The 23,404-nt window shown below is 34.0% G+C and overlaps 2 protein-coding genes across 3 annotated transcripts; one reads left to right on the top strand and one right to left on the bottom strand.

Moving 5' to 3' along the window:
* Positions 1-7,941: 7,941 nt before the first annotated feature.
* On the bottom strand, positions 7,942-9,143 carry LOC140782761 (uncharacterized). Its single transcript, XM_073129515.1, has one exon. The coding sequence runs from the start codon at positions 9,092-9,094 to the stop codon at positions 8,168-8,170; it is 927 nt and encodes a 308-aa protein (XP_072985616.1). The 5' UTR covers positions 9,095-9,143; the 3' UTR covers positions 7,942-8,167.
* Positions 9,144-9,832: 689 nt separating this feature from the next.
* Positions 9,833-16,062, top strand: LOC140782760 (uncharacterized protein At4g37920). Of its 2 annotated transcripts, none has more exons than XM_073129513.1 (6): positions 9,833-10,082; positions 10,906-11,306; positions 11,457-11,625; positions 14,450-14,694; positions 14,957-15,144; positions 15,282-16,062. In XM_073129513.1, the coding sequence occupies exons 1-6, from the start codon at positions 9,908-9,910 to the stop codon at positions 15,439-15,441; spliced, it is 1,338 nt and encodes a 445-aa protein (XP_072985614.1). In that variant the 5' UTR covers positions 9,833-9,907; the 3' UTR covers positions 15,442-16,062. The 2 variants fall into 2 exon arrangements, with proteins under 2 accessions (XP_072985614.1, XP_072985613.1); XM_073129512.1 differs by having other exon boundaries at positions 9,836-10,082; positions 10,897-11,306.
* The last annotated feature ends 7,342 nt before the right edge of the window (positions 16,063-23,404 follow it).

Below are 23,404 nucleotides of genomic sequence, written 5' to 3'. Positions count from 1 at the left end.
GATCAACGATTCAACTAGATGAACCACCGGTTGAACTAATAACCCAGTCCAGTTTTGATAATTGTAATAATAAGTAACAGAAGAGAAATCATTGTCCTCTAATCCGAGAACCTCCTTTCCTCGTAAAAACTCAATATTTCCCGCGCTCCCAAAATCACACTAACTCAAATCAAAATAAGAACGGAGAAGATAACCTCATAAGAAAACACTCAAATAATCACAATGCATATATATCATAATCTTTACACCCAAATAATCACAATGCATATATATCATAATCTTTACCTCAAGAGATAATAACCAATGTATAAACACAATAGCGCTAAGTCTTCATAAATAGAAAGTTACCAAACTTACAAAACAAGATCACAAGAAAAGTTGGAGATAAAATAGATGGTCACCCACTTTCTATCTAGCAAAACTCCAAGATGGATCCTCTTCCTTTCTCTTGATCTCTAAGATGACACTAAATTGAAGAAAATAGTGTTTTTTCTGTACAATGACTTGCTTGTATATGACTAAACAAGACTCACATATAATAAGATAAAATTATTTCCTAAATGCCCCTAATAAGTATGAGGACTATCAAAATAATGTTGGTAATAACACACCAATTAGCTAGATGACATAGTATGACAAAATGATAACCAAGTTTAGCACTAAGTATGAAATAGTATTTATCAAACTCCTCCTATACTCACATTCCACCGTTGATTTGAAGAGCTTGAATTTGAAAAAAGCTTCCGACTTCTCTTTAAGAAAATACACCCAAGAAGATCTTGAATAATCATCTACGAAGAGAAGCATGTATTTAAATCCGGAATAACTTGGCGTACTATTTGATACTAAGATATTCGTATGAACAAGATCAAGCAGCTTCTTGCATCTTGACTTGGAGTCTTCAAATGGTAAAGGGTGAAGCTTCCCAAGTTGCAACCTTCACATACACCATCATCTTTGATATCATTTAGATAAGGTATTCTATGCACCAACTTCTTTGAGAATATATGCTTTATTTTATCAAGCCCTGCATGTGCCAATCTTGCATGCCATGCCACAAACTAGTATTGTCATTTTTACTAGTTTTCTCCATATATGAAGTACCGGTCGAAAGAACATAAAGAGATTTCACCCTTTCTCTATAATAGATGACATCCGCATCAACATTCCGAATATTCTGCATAATTTGCACATCATTCAGCTCGAAGTGAATATAATAGCTAGAATCCGCTACTTGAGAAATGAAAATAAGATTTTTAGTTATACCGGGCACATAGAAGATGCTTTTTAAAGTGTCTCCATCCATCTTTACAGCATCTTCATTCACCACCATATGAACCGTGTTGTCCGCCGTGATAATAGAATCATTCCCTTCATAGTGCATGAATTCATCAAATTTAGACTTGTCAAATGATGAGAGCACCTCAAGTCAACTATCAAATTATTATAATAGTTAACACTTGCTAATGTTGAACATATTTAGAGCCATCTTCCAAAGCATCACCAGATATAAAGCAAGAGCCTTGATTATATTATTGCTCTCTGAGTTTCCCTAGAGCCAATATTTGCATCTCTGAGCTTGATCCTACAATCTCTTTTGATATGTCCCATCTTGCCACATCGATAGCATTTGACATTCGTTCTTCTTGAAGCTTCATTTCTATAACTTGAGCTTTTACCTTCATGTGTCTTTATATTTATCTTGCCTCTACTTGGATCGCCCTTCTTGCCTTTACTGAACAAAGCCTCTTCTTTATCATCTTTATCAGAGATCGAACACTCTGTCATTTGCTTCATCAATTCTTCTTGGTTGCTAAGCAAGCAAATTCTCAAACTTTACTATACTTGGATGTCTAGCCCAACTTTGTAGTGATGAGACAAAAATATGATATTCCTTTCGAAGCCCTCTAATAAGGTATTGCTTCATCTTTGCTTCACTAATCAGTTCATCTGAATCCAAACCAGAAATCTTCGCACATAGGTTCTTTACTTTCAAACGTCATGTTCCATTGAATTGTATTTAACAATTCATTCTCTAAAAATTGCAGCCCAACCTCATTTTTCTTTGTCAACAACTTTTCAAAAGTATCTTAAATATCTTTTGGTATCTTAGCCTCCCGAATATGATCAAACATATCCCTATGGATAGATATCTTCAAGACAAACAATAGCATTGCCACTTCTAGCAAGCCATCTCTTTCTTCCTTCTTCATTTCTCAGTGCATCATCCGGTATTTTGGTGTCACTCCTAAAAACGGTCTCTCATAATTCTTGGCCTTGAAGGTATGGCTCCATGCACGACTTCTATATTAAATAATTTGAACTTGTGAGCCTTTTCATTCTAAGATGATTGAAGCTTCCCATTGACTCTATCATAAAGATAATTCAACAAAACACCTTGTGTGCACAAATTGAAACACTTCCCTCTTGCTTTCCAAGGATGTAGAATCTCCAACTCACTACAAGAACCCCTGTAGCTCTAATACCATAAAGAGAAATTATTGTTCTCTAATGCGAGAACCTCCTTTCCTCAAAGTGTAAAAACTCAATATTTCTTATATACCCAAAATCGTATAACCTCAAATAGAAACAAGAATGGCGAAGATAGCATCATAATAAAGCACCCAAATAATCATAATACATATAAATTATAATCTTTACCTCAAGAGATAATAACCAAGGTATAAACCCAATAGTGCCAAGTCTTTACAAATAGAAAATTACAAAACTTACAAGACAAGCTCACAAGAGAGGTTGGAGGTAGAATAGAAGGTCACCCACCTTCTATCTAGCAAAACTTTAAGATGGATCATTTTCCCTTCTCTTCTCTTGCTCCCTAAGATGGCACCAAATTAAAGAGGATAATTTTTTTTTTGTACAATGACTTGCTTGCGTATGACTAAACAAGATTTATATATAACAAGATAAAATTATTCCCAAAATACCCCTAATAAGTATGAGAACTACCAAAATAACCTTGGTAGTAACACACCAATTAGCTAGATGAAATAATATGATAAAATGATAACCAAGTTTAGCACTAATTTTTAAAAGTAATAACCCTCAGCTAGTTGTCCGAAAAAAGGAAGAGAAAAAAACACTGATCCTAGTGGTGATTCTCCTTTATTTGGCTTTACCCTTGGGAGGCTTGAAGGTGGCGAGCTGCGGGTTTCCTTGTAAAAATAGTACTTTGGCTTGTTACATTACCAGTAATTATCATTAAAAACAAAAATTAATTATATTTTACCCTTTGTTTTGCTCAATTTTATAAAACTCTCAGTATTCCTTTAACTTAAATACTGAACCCCACTCTCAGTATTCCTTTAACTTAAATACTGAACCCCACATAATCTTAACTAAAGTGCAACTGTTATCTATTTTATCATATTTGACTAAATTAGAGAGATAAAGTCGCAATGGATTGGATATAATTTTATCATGTATAATTTTAGATGCATTGAAAAACTTATTAAATCTTATACAAATTTGTCTTTAATAAAGATCTTCAAATTTCACCAAATATGATCGAAAAATATAACGGTTGTACTTTAGTTTTGATGCATTTAAGTTGAAAGTACATAAATAAAAGTATAATCTCTCAAAAATTTCACAATTTATTAGATCAAATAAATTGATTAATCTTTACTTCTTATCTAGAGCAATAACCTTGCTATAACATCAGTGGACAAACTGAAATAATATTTATAAATTGTCTATTAATCACAACGAATCATGCTGAGATTAATAAAAAAAATAAGGATTATATGTATCGACGTTGCTATCCTTGATATTTATAAAGTTCATATGTGTGGAAGTTGTGTTCAGCTTGTAGAATAGATATTAGGAACCCTATCCTAATCTCAATCTAAATTCAGAGATAAAGTATTTATCAGATTAGATCTTTTTATCTAATCTTATTATTATAGGATTAGATTAATTAATTCATTAATTGTGATTATCTTAGACTATTTAAAAGAGATAAAGTCTAACAGTAGAATGTTGTAGGTATTGCATTACACGAATTTAATACCAAAAGAAAGTTGGACTAAATGCTAAATTTCTAGTGTAAGAGAGAATTTTTGCAACATCGAATTACATCTTCTTGATAACCAATCATATCGGTGCAACATTACACATCAAATATAAGTTAAATACTTGGAACTCACAGATCTCGAAGGGGTCTCCTTTAATTCTACAACTTAAACAGAGATTCACAATGTTAAAAAGAGCTTCAATTAAAAATTAATAATGTTTTACTAATCCCAAACATAATGTCACAAAAATAACACCCAAGAAACGATGACAGGAAGCTTTTCTAAGATCAAGTAGCTACTCGGATTAGACGGCGGAAGGGAAAAAAAGAAAAAGAAAAATTCAAAGAGAAAGGGAAAAAAGAAATTTTGCTTCAATTATTTTTTTGAAAAATTTGTATATAATACCCTACTTTTTAACGTAATTGTGATTTATACTCTACATTTTTACTATTTATAAATCGAGCCCTATGATTTAGCGAATATGTATAGAAAATACTCTGTCGTAGATCAATTAATTAAACTTAACTAAACTTCTAAATTATATTAACTATAAAAAATTATGAAAATACCCTCATCCAAGTCATACTAAGGGTGTTTTAGTTATTTTTAGAAATAAGGACATTTTAGTTATTTTAAAAATAAAGTATCTCTACTTAACGGAATATTCTTACGGTGTTAGTTTAAATATAACTCATGGTGTTTTCTAAATATATTCACTTTATAAGGCTCGTTTGTAAATAGTGAAAATATAAGGTGTAAACTAAAATTACGTTAAAAAGAAGGATGTTATATGCAGATTTTTCTTTTTTTTAATAGAAATATTACTAACTTGTAAACTTTGGAAGGGTTTGGCGGATCACCTTCTAAGGCTAGAGAGATTAAAGTCAAAAGGAATCGATGTTGGACATTTAAATTCCAACTTATTGATGCATACAGGAGGCAGTAGCGAAAAGTTATAAAACTATATCATGTAATTATAATATAATTGTAATATTTATGATATAACTATATTATTTATGGTGTACTTAGTGATGATTTATTATTATTACCATTAGGTTGTGTTGTTATAATTTGTTGTTTTATATTATTTATGACTTTATGGTTTAACATACTCAATAATGATTATAGTTTTTTTTTTTAAATTGATGCAAATTCCAGTGATGATTTATTGTTATTACAGGTGGGTTGTGTTGTTATGATTTATTATTTTACGTTAGTGATGATTTATGATTTAGCACACTCAATGATAATTTTAGTATTCTATTCTGAGAATTTTTTTTAAGTTTAAAAAATGAGTGTATTTATTTTGTTAAATAGATGCAGACTGTTTTAACTTGGGGCATGATATTGTTTTGTTTTTTAATCTTTTATTGCTAAAGAAAATTGATAAAAATTTCTGCAATCTATTTTGTGCAATTTCAGTGCAATAATTTTTAGAAAATGAGTGTATTATATTTTGGCTTCTGTTAGTTATTTTTTAATTTCTAGAAGATCAGTACACTATTTTATTAAACATATGCTCATATTTAATTTCTAGAAGATGAGTGTATTATCATTTTATCAATATTTTGCACCACTCTAATTTTGTAAAGGTGTCTTTGATTAAAATAGATGAAAAAGTCTTACACATCACTTATGTAAATTCTGCGCAACTTTTATACAAAATGTGAGTTTTAAAATTATGTAATGCATGCATTGATAATGGTAAAAAAGTCTTACACGTCACCTATGTAAATTTTGCACACTACATATACAAAATATGCATTTCAAAATTAGGCAACGTGCACACTTATAATGATGAAAAATTCTTTGTCCATCATTTATGTAAACTAGAGAAAAAAATCTTTCAAGTAATAAAATATATAGTTGTATATAAATGCTAAATGCTAGAAATAAACTTTAAGATAAAAATATTATTCTTAGGTTTTTTTGCTAGACACCAAGGAGATAAGACAATGCGTGACATTTTTTTAGAAATTTTGATGCATGTATTGGTTAAAATTGGATCATACAATTTGTATAGGTAATGCGTATATATTACATAAGTGATGCATAATATTTTTTTCGAAATCTCGATGCGTACCTTAGTTAAAATTAGAGCATACAATTTGCATAAGCAATGCGCACATATTACATATACGATGCATGATGTTTTTCTAAAAATCTTGATACATATATTGATTAAAATTAGAGCGTATAATTTGCATAGGTGATGTGTATATATTAAATAGTCGATGTGTAATGTTTTTTTAGAAATATTGATGCGTAACCTTGGCTAAAATTGAAGTCGATGAGGTCGACTTGGGTTGCAGCTAATGTGGTCGCTGGTGAGGAAATGATGAACTCTATGGCTGACGGCCATGGAGCTTCCCAATTTAGTGAAGAAAATGGCTCGAAGCCCTCATCTCGAGTACCCACCTCTTCTACATGAAGAAGTGAGTCAATTGAGGCTGACGAAAGAGGCCACCACTGCCGGTGGTGGCTGCTAGTGACCAAGGAACCTAGTGGTGGGAGGCGACATGGCATTGCCTCCCACGCACCTTGTGGGTACCCAAATTGGGTACCTACAGCAAGGGGTTGATGTGGGGAAACTTCGCAAACCGGTGGGTAGTCGACCCGAAGTCGCCGGCCGGTGAATTTCTTCGGTGAAAATAAAAATAGATAAACTACAATTAACTATGATTTACTAAGCAATATTCAAATTAATTTAAACGGGAGAAGGAGGCTGACCCGAGAATTACGGTGAGGGGGTTTTGATTGGCCGCTGGCGCTCCGGTGACTCGCTGTCTACGGCGAGGTCTTCGGCGGCTCAAAAAGAGAAAAGATAGAAAGGGGTGGAAGAGCGAGAGAGAGATTGCGAAGAGTAGAAAGCCAGAGGGGGAGGGGTGTTTGAGTTTATATAGAGATGAGGCGGAGAGGGGCAAGAGTGGAGTTCAACTCCACTCTGATGCACTTTTCTCCCACCTCTTGCAACTAACTGTGAGAGGTGGGGGAGGGAGAAGAACAAGTTAGCGCACACGCCAAGCACGTGCGCTGCGGTTAGAGTGCACGCGCCACGCGCGTGCACTTAAATTTTTTTTTATATGAGTGTTACAGTAAGAATTAGGAAATCAAGCTAAGGAGCGCACGAAAGTCTTTTTTTTTAATTTGTTAAGCCTAAATTAGTAAATAAGGTAATGAGGTAATTTGGGTACTAGTTATGTTGTTTTAGGACACGACATTCTTTTTAGAATTTGTTAGGACTAAACTAGTAAAAAAGACTCAAAGTTGCAATTTGATAATGAAGGTGCCTATTGCTGCCAATTCGATAATGAGGGGCTTTTTACTACAAATTGTTCTATATTTTTACTATTTACAAACTGAGTCTTATATGTACATAAAACACCTTGTCATAGATCAGTTAGTTAGACTTAACTAAACTTCTAATTGAAGTTAATTATACAAAAAAATATATGAAAATACTCTCAACCAAGTCATACTAAGGGCATTTTAGTTATTTTAAAAATATAGATATTTTAGTTAGTTTAAAAATAAAATATCTATACTTAAGGAAATATCCTCGTGATGTTTGTCCAAATATAACCCATGGTGTTATTTTGCACATATTCACTTTATAAGACTCGATTTGTAAATAATAAAAATATAGGGTGTAAACTATAATTACATTTAAAAAAATATTATATACAAAAATTTCTAGTTTTTATAAAAAATAAAAATATTACTATCTTGTAAATTTTGGAAGAGTTTGACCAATAACTTCTCGGGTTGGGGAGATAAAAGCGAAAAGAAATCGAGGTTGTACATTTAAATTTCAACTTATTGACATGAAAAAGCAAGATATGGATAAAGATTCGCTGGATAAGAATTAGCTAACAAACATCATACGATAGACTTATATTTGATTCTATCTATTATACTTAGATATTATCTCTTGTAACAATAATACTTATTATAAATAAAAGGTAAGCCCTCCAGATTAAGAGAGGATTATACATTCTTCATAGTAGACTTCTTCTTATACGACTTCGTGAAGCAGATAGATATAATTAACGGATGTAGAGAATTAAGCTAAACAAAGATCTGAACCCGAACCCGAACCAGATAGGATAGAATTTGAATGAATGGCACAAAAATTAAGGTTTAGTTTTGAGCAGCAGCATCGCCTCCGCTGAATGCTGCTCGTTGACAGTTGGACTATCTAGAAGAGCCAGTCCGAGCTCATCAACCTCCTCGTCGTTGATCCGTCGACGCCGCCGGAAGGCCCATATCTGAATTTTGTCACCGGCCCTCAGGTTTTTCTCTTTGACGAACGAGCCCCATTGGCCGATGAGGCGGTAGCTGCCGTTGCAATCGAGATACTTGAACATCATCTCGAATTTCCGATAGGACTCATCAATAACCATTACCGGGAGGCCCTCCTTCTTGTCGTTCACCAGCTCTATCTCCCTCTGACTCATCATCTTCAGGAGCGACGTCTGTATGACTTTCTTACCCGTTAGAAGGAGACGGCTCTGCCCGCCGGAGACATCGCTTTCCGAGAGGGATTTATCGAGAATCCACGTCGGGTTCTCGATGCCGAGGCCCTGAAGCGTCGTCAGGCCGTCGCCGTAACGAGGAGGAGGAACGAGTCGACGAGGCTTTGGCCTTGGTGGGTGCTTCATGCTCTTCTTCCTCGGCGCCGGCCTCTCATCGACGGCATTCACCTTGGACGACGACGGTTCTCTGACCTTGGACGACGACGGTTCTCTGACCTCGGCGGCGGAGTATACCCGGCGGCGGAGTAGGAAGATCCTCCTCGGAACCTTTTCGGCGTTCGCCGGCTTCGACTCCGCCGCCGAGTTCTCCGCCTCTTGCGGGTTTCTTATGCCCACGGCGGCGTTGTCGTCTTCGAGGTCGGGCAACGAAGAAGAGGTCTCTTCCGACATCGATCTCGACCTTAGACGATGGCAGAGAGAGGGAGAAGAAATTGGAACAAGTGGAAGGAAAAGAAGAGGGCAGAGAGAGCCGTATTTAATAAAGCGGAGATTGAACGGAGTAGCATCTCCGACTCTTAAACACATCAGGTTTTTCCCTTCTCCGATGAGGAAGACGTTTCCGACACGGATTCCGGAGGAGTTCGAGCGAGATGAGTCATTCCGGTTCGAGCTCGATTTAATCTAAATTCTTTTTTGCATGTATACCATTAAAACAATCCCTTATTTACTTTATTACCCTTCTAAAATTGATATATATATATATATATATATATATATACTCCTCAAAATACTTTTTTACAGATATACTCTAAATATAAGCTCAAATCTCAATAATTTAATAGAAAAAATAAAAATACTATTAACTAAGAGAAGTGTATTGAAACTAGAATAAGAAAGTTTTAATGATTAATTAACTTCAAATAATATTTACGAAAAGAACTTTAAAAGGTTTTAAAAAATATAGGAGAAAGTATAATTTATTCCTATTTCTAACTATTAATGATTATTAATTGATAAGTATTTTCACAAAAATATAATCTATGCTGGAGATAGTAGGAATAATTTGTTCATTTTATAATTAATTTATAGTAAAAAATATTGGTGCTAGTGAAGCACCGTTACTTAGTTTTAAGTGTTAGGGGGATAAATTAAAATTTAGCTAAACTGGGGCTCGAGGGCGGGTGATAGAGCTATTGGTCAAAAACTCATAATATATATAATTTATTTATTTATTTATAGAATTTTCCGTTAACCGTATATCCTGGCCATATTGATGACACGTGTGACGTTTTGGGAGTTACCTATGAACGACTCAATTAAACCACCGTAGCACGAGATAGTCTCTATTTCTCGCTTACTCGAACTCCGAAATCTCTGCCCGTTAAACCCTACTCGACCATGGCGATGGCGTCTTCTTGCGCTCTACGACCGTCGATTCACCTACGATTCCGTTCTCCTCCAATCCGCAACTTCCGTAACTCTCGAAGCCCCTCGATTCGTTGCCTTTCTCGAAGAAATTTCCCTCCCACCACTGGAGGAGGAGGAACTCTTCCATCTTTCGTCGAGCCTAGAGGTAAATACTGCTCCCTTTGTAGATCCGATAACTGTCGGAGATTGATTCACAGACGCCTCAATCGAACTTGTTTCGGGATTGTACCCCAAAGATTCTCAGAAACCCTTATTTGTTATGTTGCCAATTGGCATTAGAGATTAGACTCACTTCTGCTAAATTTTGGAGTATGCGTGAGGATTTGATGCTAAAGTTTTGTTTTTTTTTTTGTTTTTATAACGTTTATGTGTTGTAGAACAAGAATTGAGTATATACGCTCGCATTAGATTGTTATGTATTCATTTGTTCTATCTCTAGTTCACAATCATGATTCTTTGTTTTCCTCGATTGAGTTGGCCATGAATACTACTTAGGATTAGATCATAGTTGTTCTTAGACTAGAAACTAACTGTAGGCAACCTCAAAATACATGGTGCTCATGATTATGTTTCATCTAGAATTGTTAATTATGAGAAGTCCTAATTGTTCTTTGGGCGAACAACACCCACTTATTCATTACAAAAGGGGTAATGAGAAAATCGTACACCATTATCATGTTGCACTAGTTGGCCCTCTCTCTCCCCTACTATGCATGACTTCTAGCACACTTCATGCCAGGTTGAAGCACGCTATGACACTTCAGTCATTGCTTGTAAGTGCTATATTATACATTAAAGCAACATCAGATTTATAATTTCGCCTCATATCTTCTTTATTAGATTAGGTTTATATACAGGTGTAATTTGCTTTTATCTATCCCACCAATACTGTATTTTTGTACATCTAACTATTATAGAAAAATAGTATACAGTAGAGATGAATGATTCTCCAATGTCAGGTCATCTAGTTATTGGTTCTTCCCAGTCTCGGTGGTCATCTCTTGCAGCAGTCGGTGATCTGACAGCTGTGCCTAGTGACCATGTTGAAGACTTGCCGTCAAGTTCTTTGTACTCTAGAAATGCTACTCTGCCTGAAAGCTCATCAGAAGATAGTTGGGGTGTAGAAGATGACGAAATGGACAACAGATACATAGATGACACTAAAATGGTTAAAGTTTGTGACAAATTAATTGAAGTTTTCATGGTTGACAAACCTACAACAACCGATTGGAGAAGATTATTAGCATTCAGCAGGGAATGGGACAGTATCAGACCACACTTTTACAAGCGTTGTCAGGATAGAGCTGATGCTGAGAGTGATCCAGGAATGAAACACAAGCTTCTCAGACTTGGCAGAAAACTGAAAGAGGTACTTGTACATGATTTTCCCTTTCAATCTTTGAAATCCTAGTTTAGTTGTCCAATTTGATTGAGGAAGGGCCAAGCGTGTTATTTTTTGTGGTAACACTATTTTGATTTATTAATCGTGTGATCAATAATTTTGCCGTACTACTTTCAGATAGATGACGATGTTCAAAGACATGATGAACTTCTCGAAGTAGTAGAAGAGTCTCCGTCTGAGATTAATGTTATTGTTGCTACGCGTCGTAAAGATTTCACAAAGGAGTTCTTCATGCATCTTCATACTTTAGCTGAGTCTTACTTTGACAATCCAGCCAAACAAAATGGTAAGAATAAGATGGCTCATTAACAACTTCTGATCAAGTGGCATTATCAAATGAAATGGTTGTATTATTGAAAAGTAGCTGGTATTTTATTGATCATTTCTCGTATTTTATGTGCTCTATATATTAATTCATTTTCTTTGACAAAATTACTTATAGAAGATCAAGGTCATAAATTTAATTTTTGATCTCCTTTAACCTATCGTTTATTACTTCCCAATATGAGGTGTCATTGTAAGGTTTCTGTGTTATCCTATTTCATGGAATGATATCTACTTTGATGGTTATATTATTGCTTACCTACTTATTAATTACAAGTTTATACATGCGGATACAATATGTTCTTATTACTTCTTTTTTTTTGAGACAATGAATTTATCTTACCAAGGCTTTAAAAGATTGTAAGTGGTATACGGGTGGACAAGAGATCATGTAGCGCCTAGGCATTTGTTGGGTGCCTAGGTGGGTACCTAGAATTCAAGATGGTAAACAAATAAACAAATTAAAGAAATAATAATAAGAGAAGAAGTTAAGTTAATTACTTCATGCTAGGTTGATCTCCTTTAACCTATCATTAATTACTTCCCAATATATACTAATGCATTCTTGATTAGAACTACAGTAAGCTACTCAATCCGCTAATTCAGCAACATGTACTAACTTTGAGTTTCAAAGTCAATCATACTAAATATGATACGAGATGCTAAGGCGATCATTTAGGCGGGATCTAAGTGGAGACTAGGGCATTAAAGCGAAAGTTTTTTAAAACAATGTATCTGACAGCATTGGATGCAATGATATTTACTATTATGTTGATGTATTATTTGTCTAATTGTCTTTGATATCTATTACTCTCATTTTGGCTATTCAATGTTTATGTAGATAATAGATATATTAAAATATTGAATGTAATATTATGCATAGGTTGTTACTAGAATATAAATTTCTTTTTGCACATACACATGTATAGATTGTGATTAGAATATAATATTTCTATATAATTTTTTATTGCCGTATCTAAAATGTATCTTATCCTGTTTTTTGAGAATTTGTTGTCTCCCCGTATCCGTATTGTATCATATCTATATCCCAAATCCGTGCTTCATAGATGGGCACATGCAAGATAGTCAAATTCAGATTCAGATAGGTGCCCAAGCACTTGATTCAACAAGATATAGACACTAAGTTATGTCAAAATTTAGAGAAAGCAGTTAAATCATGTTTGTTCTTAAGTTTATTTCAAAAATTGCAATAGAAAACCAATAATAGATACTTTTCATGGTGGTAATTCTACTGTTCTGGCATTAACAATATTGGCAAATTGACTAGATTAGCAAATTAGAACAAATACACTTAGGAATTACTTGATTATTTGTTGAAAAAAAAAGTTTGTGTGTAAATATATACAATGATGTTATCATTATTGATTGCTTAGTGATTATCATCATGAAGTGTTAGATTTTTTTGTATATTAATTTGATCAAAGGCATTATTGCTGTTTGATCAAAATTCTGCTCCACCCCATGGTGTTTTATAAGGTTATTATAAAATCTCATATATATATGTATAATGATGTTATCATTATTGATATTCTTACTCATTATTATCATGGAGTGTTAAGAGTTTTTGTATATTTAATTAAATGAAAGGCATTATTGCTGTTTGATTAAAATTCTGCTACACCCCATGTTGTTTTATAAGGTTATTATAAAATCTCATACCATGTGTGTGCTTTGTACATTACATAATTGTGCTGCTTGGCTCCTAAAGCTTTCAAGGTTCTGTTTCCTGTTACTAGGAGTTCTCTTACTACATTGACAGTCTTGGTTCTATTCCAAAGTTGATCGATGTGTTTATTTGGGTGCCATCCTTCATAGAATGTTGTAGTACTACATTTTTTTCTTTTTACTGTTTGGGAATATAGTAATATCTAACCAGTATCATCCTCTAAAGCAGCATATGAAGCATATGAAAATCATCTTTCAGTTTAAATACTTATTTTCGTTGCTCTGTCTGTTAGCTTACTTCTTTGGTGTTTTCAGTGTGCAGAGTGCGCATCACATCATCTTTAGATGATTATGTATGCATCAGATTGTTGGTGGCTAGCAAACTAGTTAACTAAATGAGTGTAACATAGAGGGATATGAATTGGTATTATCCTTTTATGCGGCAAAGGTAGAACTTGGATTTCAGTTTGTGTAATGGTAGTTAAGGATAAAGGATAAGAAAAGGGCAATTCTTTAACACGATCTATACGTGTCTAATGAAGACCATGTAATGCACTATAAAGAAGTAATTTCATTCAAGTTTTAGATCTTATACTTCGGAAGGTAGAACTGAACTGGAGTGGAAATTGTGTTTGCCTCTACTACATATTGGTGCACTTATGTGCGCTGACTCTTGATCATCATACTACGTCTCCTTTTGGAACTCCCTCTTCATATTTTCTTATTGTTTGCTGTTAGCATTGGTATAAGATTGCTTTTCGTTTCCAAAATAAATATCTAAAGGCAACTTCTTGTCTTTCTTTTGTTAGTTTGTCAACATTAAGTATTTAAAATTATTTCAGATTGAAGACTAGAATAGCAGTACCTTCTCCAGAAAGGGAAGTAACAAACTCGCATCAATTTCTTTTCATTTATAGAAGAACATCACTTTCTGATTATAGTAAAATCTGAGTTATCCGCCTAATTAGAAGATAAGCATCATCCTCTAGATTCCTTTATTTCATTCATAGAGTGATTGACAAACGTATAATGTTACAAGTTTGTACAGCTTTGCCAATTTTATGGATTTAATCTTATCTATCTGAACACTGTTCCTCTAGATTTGGCAAAGCTTGGAAATGCTTGTCTAGCTGCTGTACAAGCTTATGATAATGCATCAGAAAGCATTGAGGCTCTGAATGCTGCTGAGTTGAAGTTCAATGATATCCTTAATTCACCTACTTTAGATGCTGCTTGCAGAAAGATAGACAATTTAGCTGAGAAGAAGGAACTAGATTCTGCTTTAATGTTGATGCTTACCAAAGCCTGGTCAGCTGCCAAAGAATCCAATATGATGAAAGAGGAGGTAAGATAATGGTCTAGCATAGAAGTCATAATTATGGGCATTTATTGAAGGCACAATCAACATTAGTAGAGTACTACTATATGTTTGCATGCACATGCATACTTGTAACAACATGCTTGTATTGCATTGCATCATCAATTTCTACTTATGAAAGTAAGGTAGAGACTTTGAGAGAACTCTTACGAGAACTTTGTGCTTTAGCAAGTCCTTCATTAGGGTGGTGGAAGCATTTAAAGTTATCTGCCTTTATAACATTTTGTAGGTAAAGGATGTACTATACCATTTGTACAAGACTGGAGTAGGTAATCTTCAGAGGCTTATGCCAAAAGAAATCAGAATTCTCAAGTATCTTATCACCATTGAGGATCCTGAGCAGCAACTCAGTGCACTAAATGATGCATTTACTCCTGGGAATGAACTAGAAGGGAAAGATCTTGATTTTCTGTACACGTAAGTCTTTGTTAAATTTCACCTATCAAGTACCATTCCTTGATGTTATTTATTTGCTCTGCAAAAATGCTTTTGGGTGCCAAGAAAAACGATTTAAGTAGTTAAATTTATGTTGAAGATGTTCTCTTCATATGCAGAACTCCGGAGGCACTCTTCACGTGGATCAGGACTATAGTGGATGCTTACCATTTTAGTAGAGAAGGCTCTCTCGTAAGGGAAGCGAGGGACTTAATGAACCCGAAAGTCATCCAGAGACTAGAGGAGTTAAAGAAACTAGTGCAGAACAATTTTCTCTGAGGTTCGACAAATCATACATTAATACGACTTGGATTGGAGTTTAATGGGCCAGTGTGAGACAAGTTCCTCCAAGAGTTTCACTCTTTTTGCATTAGTATAGCATAGATTTGATCAATCATTCAGAACCAATACGAGATTCATTTACTTTGTTCGCTTGCAAATTATGCCTAAACCAAAGCTGCAACTTGATGATCATTACCGATGTCTTATAGATATGATCCCCTATCTAACACATCATCAGTCTAGAATGTTGTTTGTAAGTTTAAATTTACATCATACCAGAAAAATGTATTGTTTATGATGTAAAAAGGTTCGGTTCTCTCTGTATCCTCCCCCTTTTTTTTCTTAAAGATTTATGGGACATGTTATTCATATACACTTTCTTTTTGCTTGTTCAAACGTCAAACTTGTGGGTTCACATGTTAATTGGTTCTGTATATGTTTTCTTCATACATTTAGTAGTTTCAATTCCACAGATGGAAGGCCTTTTCTTTTGGTAATCTTGGAGGTGCAATCGAGTTAGTTGAGCTTGAAGTTAGCTTGTCACAATTTTGACGTTTGAACAAGCAAAAAGAAGTGTATTCTTACTCTTTTCCATTGATTAGACATTACAATCACAAACAGTGTAGCTGAAATTAAGCAGGTTTAGAAAGATTGGTCATGTGTTTGTGAGAGATGAACAACACTTGGGTATTCTTACTCATGTATGAAATAAGAGTACTGTTATACCCATGAATGATTTATGAAGGCTTTTCAAACTCACATTAAATTATTTCTCTTGTCCAAAATCATGCTCAGTGAAATCATCTGAAGGTGGAAAATGAATGGGAGATAGGGTGGAGTCCATGTGGTACTATTTATCTTTATCCTCTCTTTTAGTTTTATTACAGAATTCATAGTTTTTTTGTTCTCTTTTTGATCTTATTTTGCATACATGCTGCCTAGTCTGTTTTACTTATGAAAAGTGTAGTTATTATTGTTAGCATGCAATAGAATGGGTTAAACTCAAGAGAGTAATGTCTTTTGTGAGCATGATATCAATAATTAATTAGCCCTATAATGAACTTATATATGATCTTATAGTTTACTAAATAGGAGATAACATATCCTGGCTCAAAGAAGGGATTATGATGATCCATAGGTTCTCTTAGTAAAAGATAATTTAAAAAAAAATACAAAAGCTATCTTTTTTTCCTAGGATAAAGGACCCTAAAATATATGAGGTGGCATATTATATCTTGGTTATTTCAGATATGTTTATTTTGTTTTGTAGAGCTATAATAAAAATTAACTCAAACTCCACTATAAATTGGTATAACAATCAACCTCATTGTTTATTATGTTTATAAGAATGGCGAGTATTTCAGTTTCTTATAAAGAATTAAAGGAAGACAGTGTACCTCGTATCCCCCCACTCATCATCTTGTATTGGTTGGAGAACACAAACTGGGACTTTATTTAGTAGACACTAGAGAAGATCATAATAAAAAATATATATTATTTGAAGTTATCATAATAAAACTTAAGTTATATATCAGATTTTTTAAATAAATATTTGCCATTCCACTATGGTTAGTGGTACTAATCTGTTTGCTTGGAGGAGTTCTTTTTTGTCACAATTATATATATTAGTTAGGTAATAGTAAAGAGTACTTAATATGAGGATTCATCATCCCTTAATTAAGTTTTTTTTTTTTACTTTAATAATGAGACGAGTAAACTTTAGTCGTACCTTTATAAGATTACTTTAGATTGTATATACATGAGGATAAATATGTTATCTTTTAATAGACTAAACTTAAATTAAAGAGATGTAGTAAAATTGATTATCTTTTGGGCTAATCGTCTTATTGTTATGATGAGATATCTTAATACAAAAGAAAAAAGAAAAGAAATTCAACTCTAGTATGATAGTTTATTCTCATGTTTCTTTGTATATAGAAAAGGTTTATATGATTTATGGATTTTAAAGATCATAGTATAAAAACGTAGGAATTCTTATCTTTAAAGTCACATACATCCTTTGAGAGGTCAATAATAAAGTTGACCAAAATAACTCAAAAAACTTATAGAGAAGGTTGAACCATTAAATTTATCTAAGATGTAGAGGATCATAGTAAATTAACATACAATTTGATATTACTCTTGTTGCAGAAAGAGATTACGAGAAACTCAGCTTTCTATGTAAGATTAAAGTTAAAAGTTTTGTTCTTTGTTATTATATGGTAAGCTCACACTAATAACAAAATGATTGAATATGCTAATCAAGTGATGGACTCTAAGGGCAGTCCTAAAGCTTTAAATCGACAATAGGATATATTTCTTGATAAATGTTGGAACAATAAAGTTTATTAATAGTCGATTATAAAATTAAATTTTATGATTTACAGCAAGGTTACAATTCATGAGAACTGGCTAAATAGTGTGGTAAATAAATATTAAATCCATGATACATGATATCTCCATCAAGAAAAACTAAGACATATAACCACGACTAACTCATGGGTAAATCGATACTATTGAATTTTGTTTAAGGAGAAAGTTGAAAATTTTCATGTCTTGTATACACACGACTAACTCATAAATTACTATAATATACTTGATTAGTGGGAGTTAATTCTTATCTTAGCAATATAGTTAAGACATGAAAGTATATTATTAGTTTCAAATACTATTATGTATGGAAGATTATTTGATGCATTAGTAAAATACCTGAATTAATTAAATGAGCAAGAATAAATAATATATAGATTTTTATCATAAGTAAACTATCTATATCATGTCAGAGAAGTAGGAAAATAAGTTTTGGACTGGTACTTATGTGGATGCTTCCCGTAATAAGAATGTTCCATCGAAAAGATTATTATAGACTATGAAAAATGTTATTACTAATTATGACCATGGAATGGAATGGTATTGTGTTACAAACCAGATTTAAAACAATATGTTTATAGAAAAATTATAAAATTTACGAGTGGTAGCCTCATGTGTTAGGGTTTTGACTCTCATTTGAGTGAATTTAGAGATCGAAATAAGAAGTTATGGCCAAAAGGTTGAGGAAATGTGTGAATTAGGGTTTGGTATCTTGATAGGGTTTCTTAGGTTAAGATATAGTCCTAGGAACATAGACAACTACAATTAAAGATAAAGGCAAGTTAAATAATTAACTAAACTCAGTATTCATTCCACGATGATAATTAACCTATGACCACTCCTATTTATAGGAGTAGAATCATAGCAAACTAAATCCAATTCGCTCTATTGGGATTATATTAGCAGAATATTCACTTTAATTTAAAAATAAAAATAATAAACAAAAACAACCAACTAAACTCGACCATTGTGGTCAGATCATAACAATACACCATGTTTCTGACACCTTATTCTCAAGGTAATTAATCCATGGCGCCCTTGTACTCGTAGAGTCAATCGTGCCAATCCATGGTGTTCTTGTACTTGTAGAGTCAATTGTAACAATCAATGGACTCAGGTTCATCCTGTTGGAGCCCACTTAGAAATATAACATAGGCTGGCTAGAGCTTGCACTTATGATCAAGGGTAAAACGGTTATCATAGTTAAATACACGTCCTTCTTTCTGCACTCAAGTCATTAAGTATAAAATGGCGTATGATCTGCTAGCGGTTGAGCTGGGCTGCTTGTGCTGGATGAGCTATAGTAGGATTAGGCTTAAGTGGGCCTTGGGTGTGAGTCGTCTCTCTTCTCTCCTAAGAGAAGGTCTCATCAGAAATAGTGGGCTTCAAGAGCCTTAACCTCAGCTGTATGTTAGATTTGAACCCACTGATGAAAGGACTCTTCAAGGTCGAGATTAACAAGTTGGTGACTCGGTTGAAGATTCGTTCAAACTCCTCATAATAGCCTGAACTATTATTGATTGAGTCAACTTAGTCTATATGATATGAAAATCTTTGTACTAGGTCAGATCGAATTGAGCACAAATCACGTCAGCAAAAGCCTGCAAAGACTCGAACGGTCGAGTCTGCTCTGTCGATTAGTACTATTTGATCGCCACGCCCTCCAAATAAAATGATGTGGGTTGGACCATTTGGTGGTTGGGCGTGACATGGTACATAAAAAATTGTTTTACTATGTAAGTTTAGTCTAGCAGGCCTCCTCTTAAAATTAAAAAAAAAAAGTTAAATTTGATTGTCCAAATTTGAATTCCCTAATGTAGTCTATCATAGCGAGTCGGGCGACCTCACGGTGGGTGCTAGTCACGTTAGTCATAAGCCAAAGGTCTGGCTCACGTTGACCTGAGGCTGCATGCTGGCCCAGCACAACTAGCTGATGTGGGCCCAATGGGTCGTTCCACAAGTTATTCTCAGGCCCCAAGTCGCACTCATAGGTTCCCAATTGGTTCACGCGAGATGGTTGAGCCAGTTTGCAAAAATTTAGCCTTCCTTAATATGCATGCACTTAATCTCCTCACCTATTTGCCCTAACCCTTACTGTAGGCCCGAAATTGTATTTCAACCTAGGGGCATAACCATGGGTTGCACGGGCACCAACGATGATCGGGTTAGGTCGTGGGCTACTAGTATTTGACCTCGAACTAGTCCCCATGGTGATGGAACGTCAACATGCGATAATAGGAGGAGATTATTCTCCTTAGGTTGAGCTTGTTGCATGGTCCACCATGACGCGTGCTGGTACCCAAGGCCCTAGTGTAGTGGAGCTGTGGTAGTGGGACGGATGATGGCAACGTTTCAATGAGATAGGGCTTGGTGAAGGCTGCAGGAAAGAAGGGCATTGTGCCTGACCGTCTGACACTCGTTGGCGGATGTGAAGTCCATGTCAAGTGGGATTTGAGAAACTCATGTACATAATATTTGGTTAGTGATTCTTATCTACTATTCGAGATAACTACTAAATAGTCCACTAAATAATCCATTTATTCTAAAATAAATAAAGAAAATTTAATTAGATCTTCACCAGCTCCTCCACAAACTCGAGGTCATCTATTGATCTGAAAAATATTTTCACCAAAAGGTGGTGAACATTTGTATGCTAATATGATTATAATAATGCATTCATACAACATATTCATATCAATAGCTCACACATATTAATAAAAATATATATGATATATATTATTTAAACTATTAAATCATTTATATCAAGCTCACACTGAGCCATAGCTATAATTATCATAATATACTCAAAAAGCTATCTACCACATAATAAACATAGGATTACACATCATCTTAAACATCGAGAAAAGATAGACATCTAGCAGTAATACCACCTATACATGCCTAGCAATGCTACATATAATTGATTATCTGTGGCCACCAGACTAAGAATCCCAATTGTGAGCCTATATAATTGCACATAACAAAATCATCACATATAGTAGAATCATCACTCACAACGAAAATAAGAGCACATTGCTCATAGATGCCCTAACCCTGTGTTATCGGGTATCACTAGATCTATGATCCTTACCTCTTAATCATATTTTAATATCACCTAGTGTCTAGTATCCGTACTTGGTAGTGTTATACCTACTCAAATCGGCTCACGCGGTGCCTGATAGACCCCTTATGACCTCACGACCTCAAGCATTGGCCTATAAAAATATAGGTAATAAATATACACTTTGACTATTTAACCTTGGGCTGAGCAGGTAAACAAGTACTATCGAGACGAAACTTAACTACATGGTGATACGTGCAAGTGATGTAGTGGTTAACGTCATCAATCATAAGACATGCACATCGAAGATATCATAATAAAAAATGCTCCAATAATCCAATAATAACTATGAAGTTGTGAATGTAATTATGCTAAATACTGAATAAATGTCTACCTATGTATGATATGAATGCAATAAACTCTTAAAGTAAAATACTACTTCAATATTACACTACTACTAGACTACATAGAATTCACTTGCCTAACATTGCTTCTAAGTTAATCAACTCGAACTAAATCATGGGTCATCTCGCATGATAATGAATCTACCTCGATAATGAAAATAATATACATAAGCACAAGCCACCTAAATTAATTAATTATTTAATCCACGGTTAGCTATTACAGGTTTGGGGTATGTCCACTTAAGAATCCTTACATTTATTAATCATGGAAAGTTTGTATATTAATTACGACGGTCTAACGCACTATTAAGGGTTATCATACAATTATTATTATGACCACTATTCCCCTAATAATTGTCGATTGAAAGTAAATTAAAATATAACGCATTAATTAACTTACTTATTGAATATTAAAGCACATTTAATATGATTATTATTTATTAATATTGCTTTATAAAAAATTATTAAAACTAACCAAAATTATCCTCTAAAGATGATTAATAATTAAGACTCAAGTTGACCAGAATAAATAAATTAAATAGATAAATTAAATTGAAACAAATTAGAGGGTAATTAATCTATTTGGGCTAGCTAAAAAATCTAAAGACCTCAATGCAACTAAGCCTAAAAGCCACTTGGGCTGGGCTGCAGATATAGGCTCGGATAAGTTCAATTATTTATCTTGTCAAAATAATTATTAAGAATGCTAAACCTAATAGTTATTATAAATAATTATTTTTAATAAAAATATTATTCACAATTACTATAGTTCATGACCACTAATATTTTAAATAAATGGATTACAATTGCTTGAAAATTGAATTTATATGACTCAATTCAATAAATTGAAAAGTAAACTCAACTAATTGGGTTAGCCCAAAGCCCAAATAAAGGGATAGGCTGTGGGCTACCCATAGCCCGAGCTTGCTTGTTGTCCAAGCTCAAAAGGAGGGGGTTTGGCCCAGCCAACTTACCCAAATGAGTCACGGAGAAAAGAAAAACTTCTATTAATGGAGATGCCAATTTACCCATAACTAGGTTAATGGGGTTTTTGGCAAGAGAGATAATTTGGGGCCGGCTAGCATGGAGAAGCACGAGGCTGCCGGCCGGCCGGATTTTTAGCAAAATTAAGAGATAAGAAAAATTGGGAGAAAACATTAAATACTTTATTAAACCTAAATTACTCATACCTAGTTGATGAGGATGCTCCGACTAGTCATTCCACGGGATCGACGCCGTTTAACGAGAAAAGAAAATATTGGGGATCAAACACTTACACCTCGGGGAAGAAGAAATAATTCCCCATTTTAAACCTAAGGATCAATCTATGCCAAAGTATACTCGAATCATAAATTACTTGAGTGCGGAGCTTTATACCTGAATCCATGAAAGTTTCCATGGATCAATCTAGTCTTTTGAGAAATCACCGATCATCCTCGTGAGCATAGGACTTGTCTGTAATGGCAAGAAACTCTTCTTTTTAAACTACGAGAATATATATTTTTTTTCTTCAAATCATGAGAATATATCTTCCTTTCAAACAACAAGAATAGATATTCTTTTCAAACAACAAGAAGAGATTTTCTTTTCAAACCACAAGATAGATTTTTCAATGCTTCAAGATTTTACACTTGAGAAAATCCTTTTTAATTTTCTTATGGATCTTTCTTCTCTTTTTCTTAGATGGTGTCATAAAGGAAAATATAACAGATCTGTATGTTCTGTATGTCACAAAATAATCTTTCAGACTCTATCTCTTTATTATCTTGTGCCTTGGGGATCAATTCAGATTAATTATAGTTTTGCCTAAATAGGTCTACACATTTATGGACCACACCCTAATGAATACATAGATTGTCAAATGATCCTTAATCCAAATTGATCACTTTAGTAAGAAAATCCGTACATGACAGTATGTATATTACATATTTGCCTAAAGTTAAATAGGGGGGGGGAGTAATAATCCATAGTGCATAGAGATCCATAAAATGGAGACAATCTTTTCCGCCTAAAGAGTTAGCGTGGATCGACATCCTATCTACCATGTCAACACGTAAGTCTTCAATCCTAACAAAATATTTTATCTAGCAATGCTTCCTCATCATAGTAGCAGATGCATGTTGGA

The sequence above is a fragment of the Typha latifolia genome, chromosome 2 (genome assembly GCF_019914945.1).
Source record: "Typha latifolia isolate L0001 chromosome 2, TyphaL0001v2, whole genome shotgun sequence".
NCBI lineage: Eukaryota > Viridiplantae > Streptophyta > Magnoliopsida > Poales > Typhaceae > Typha > Typha latifolia.
This window is presented reverse-complemented; position numbering and strand designations above follow the sequence as displayed.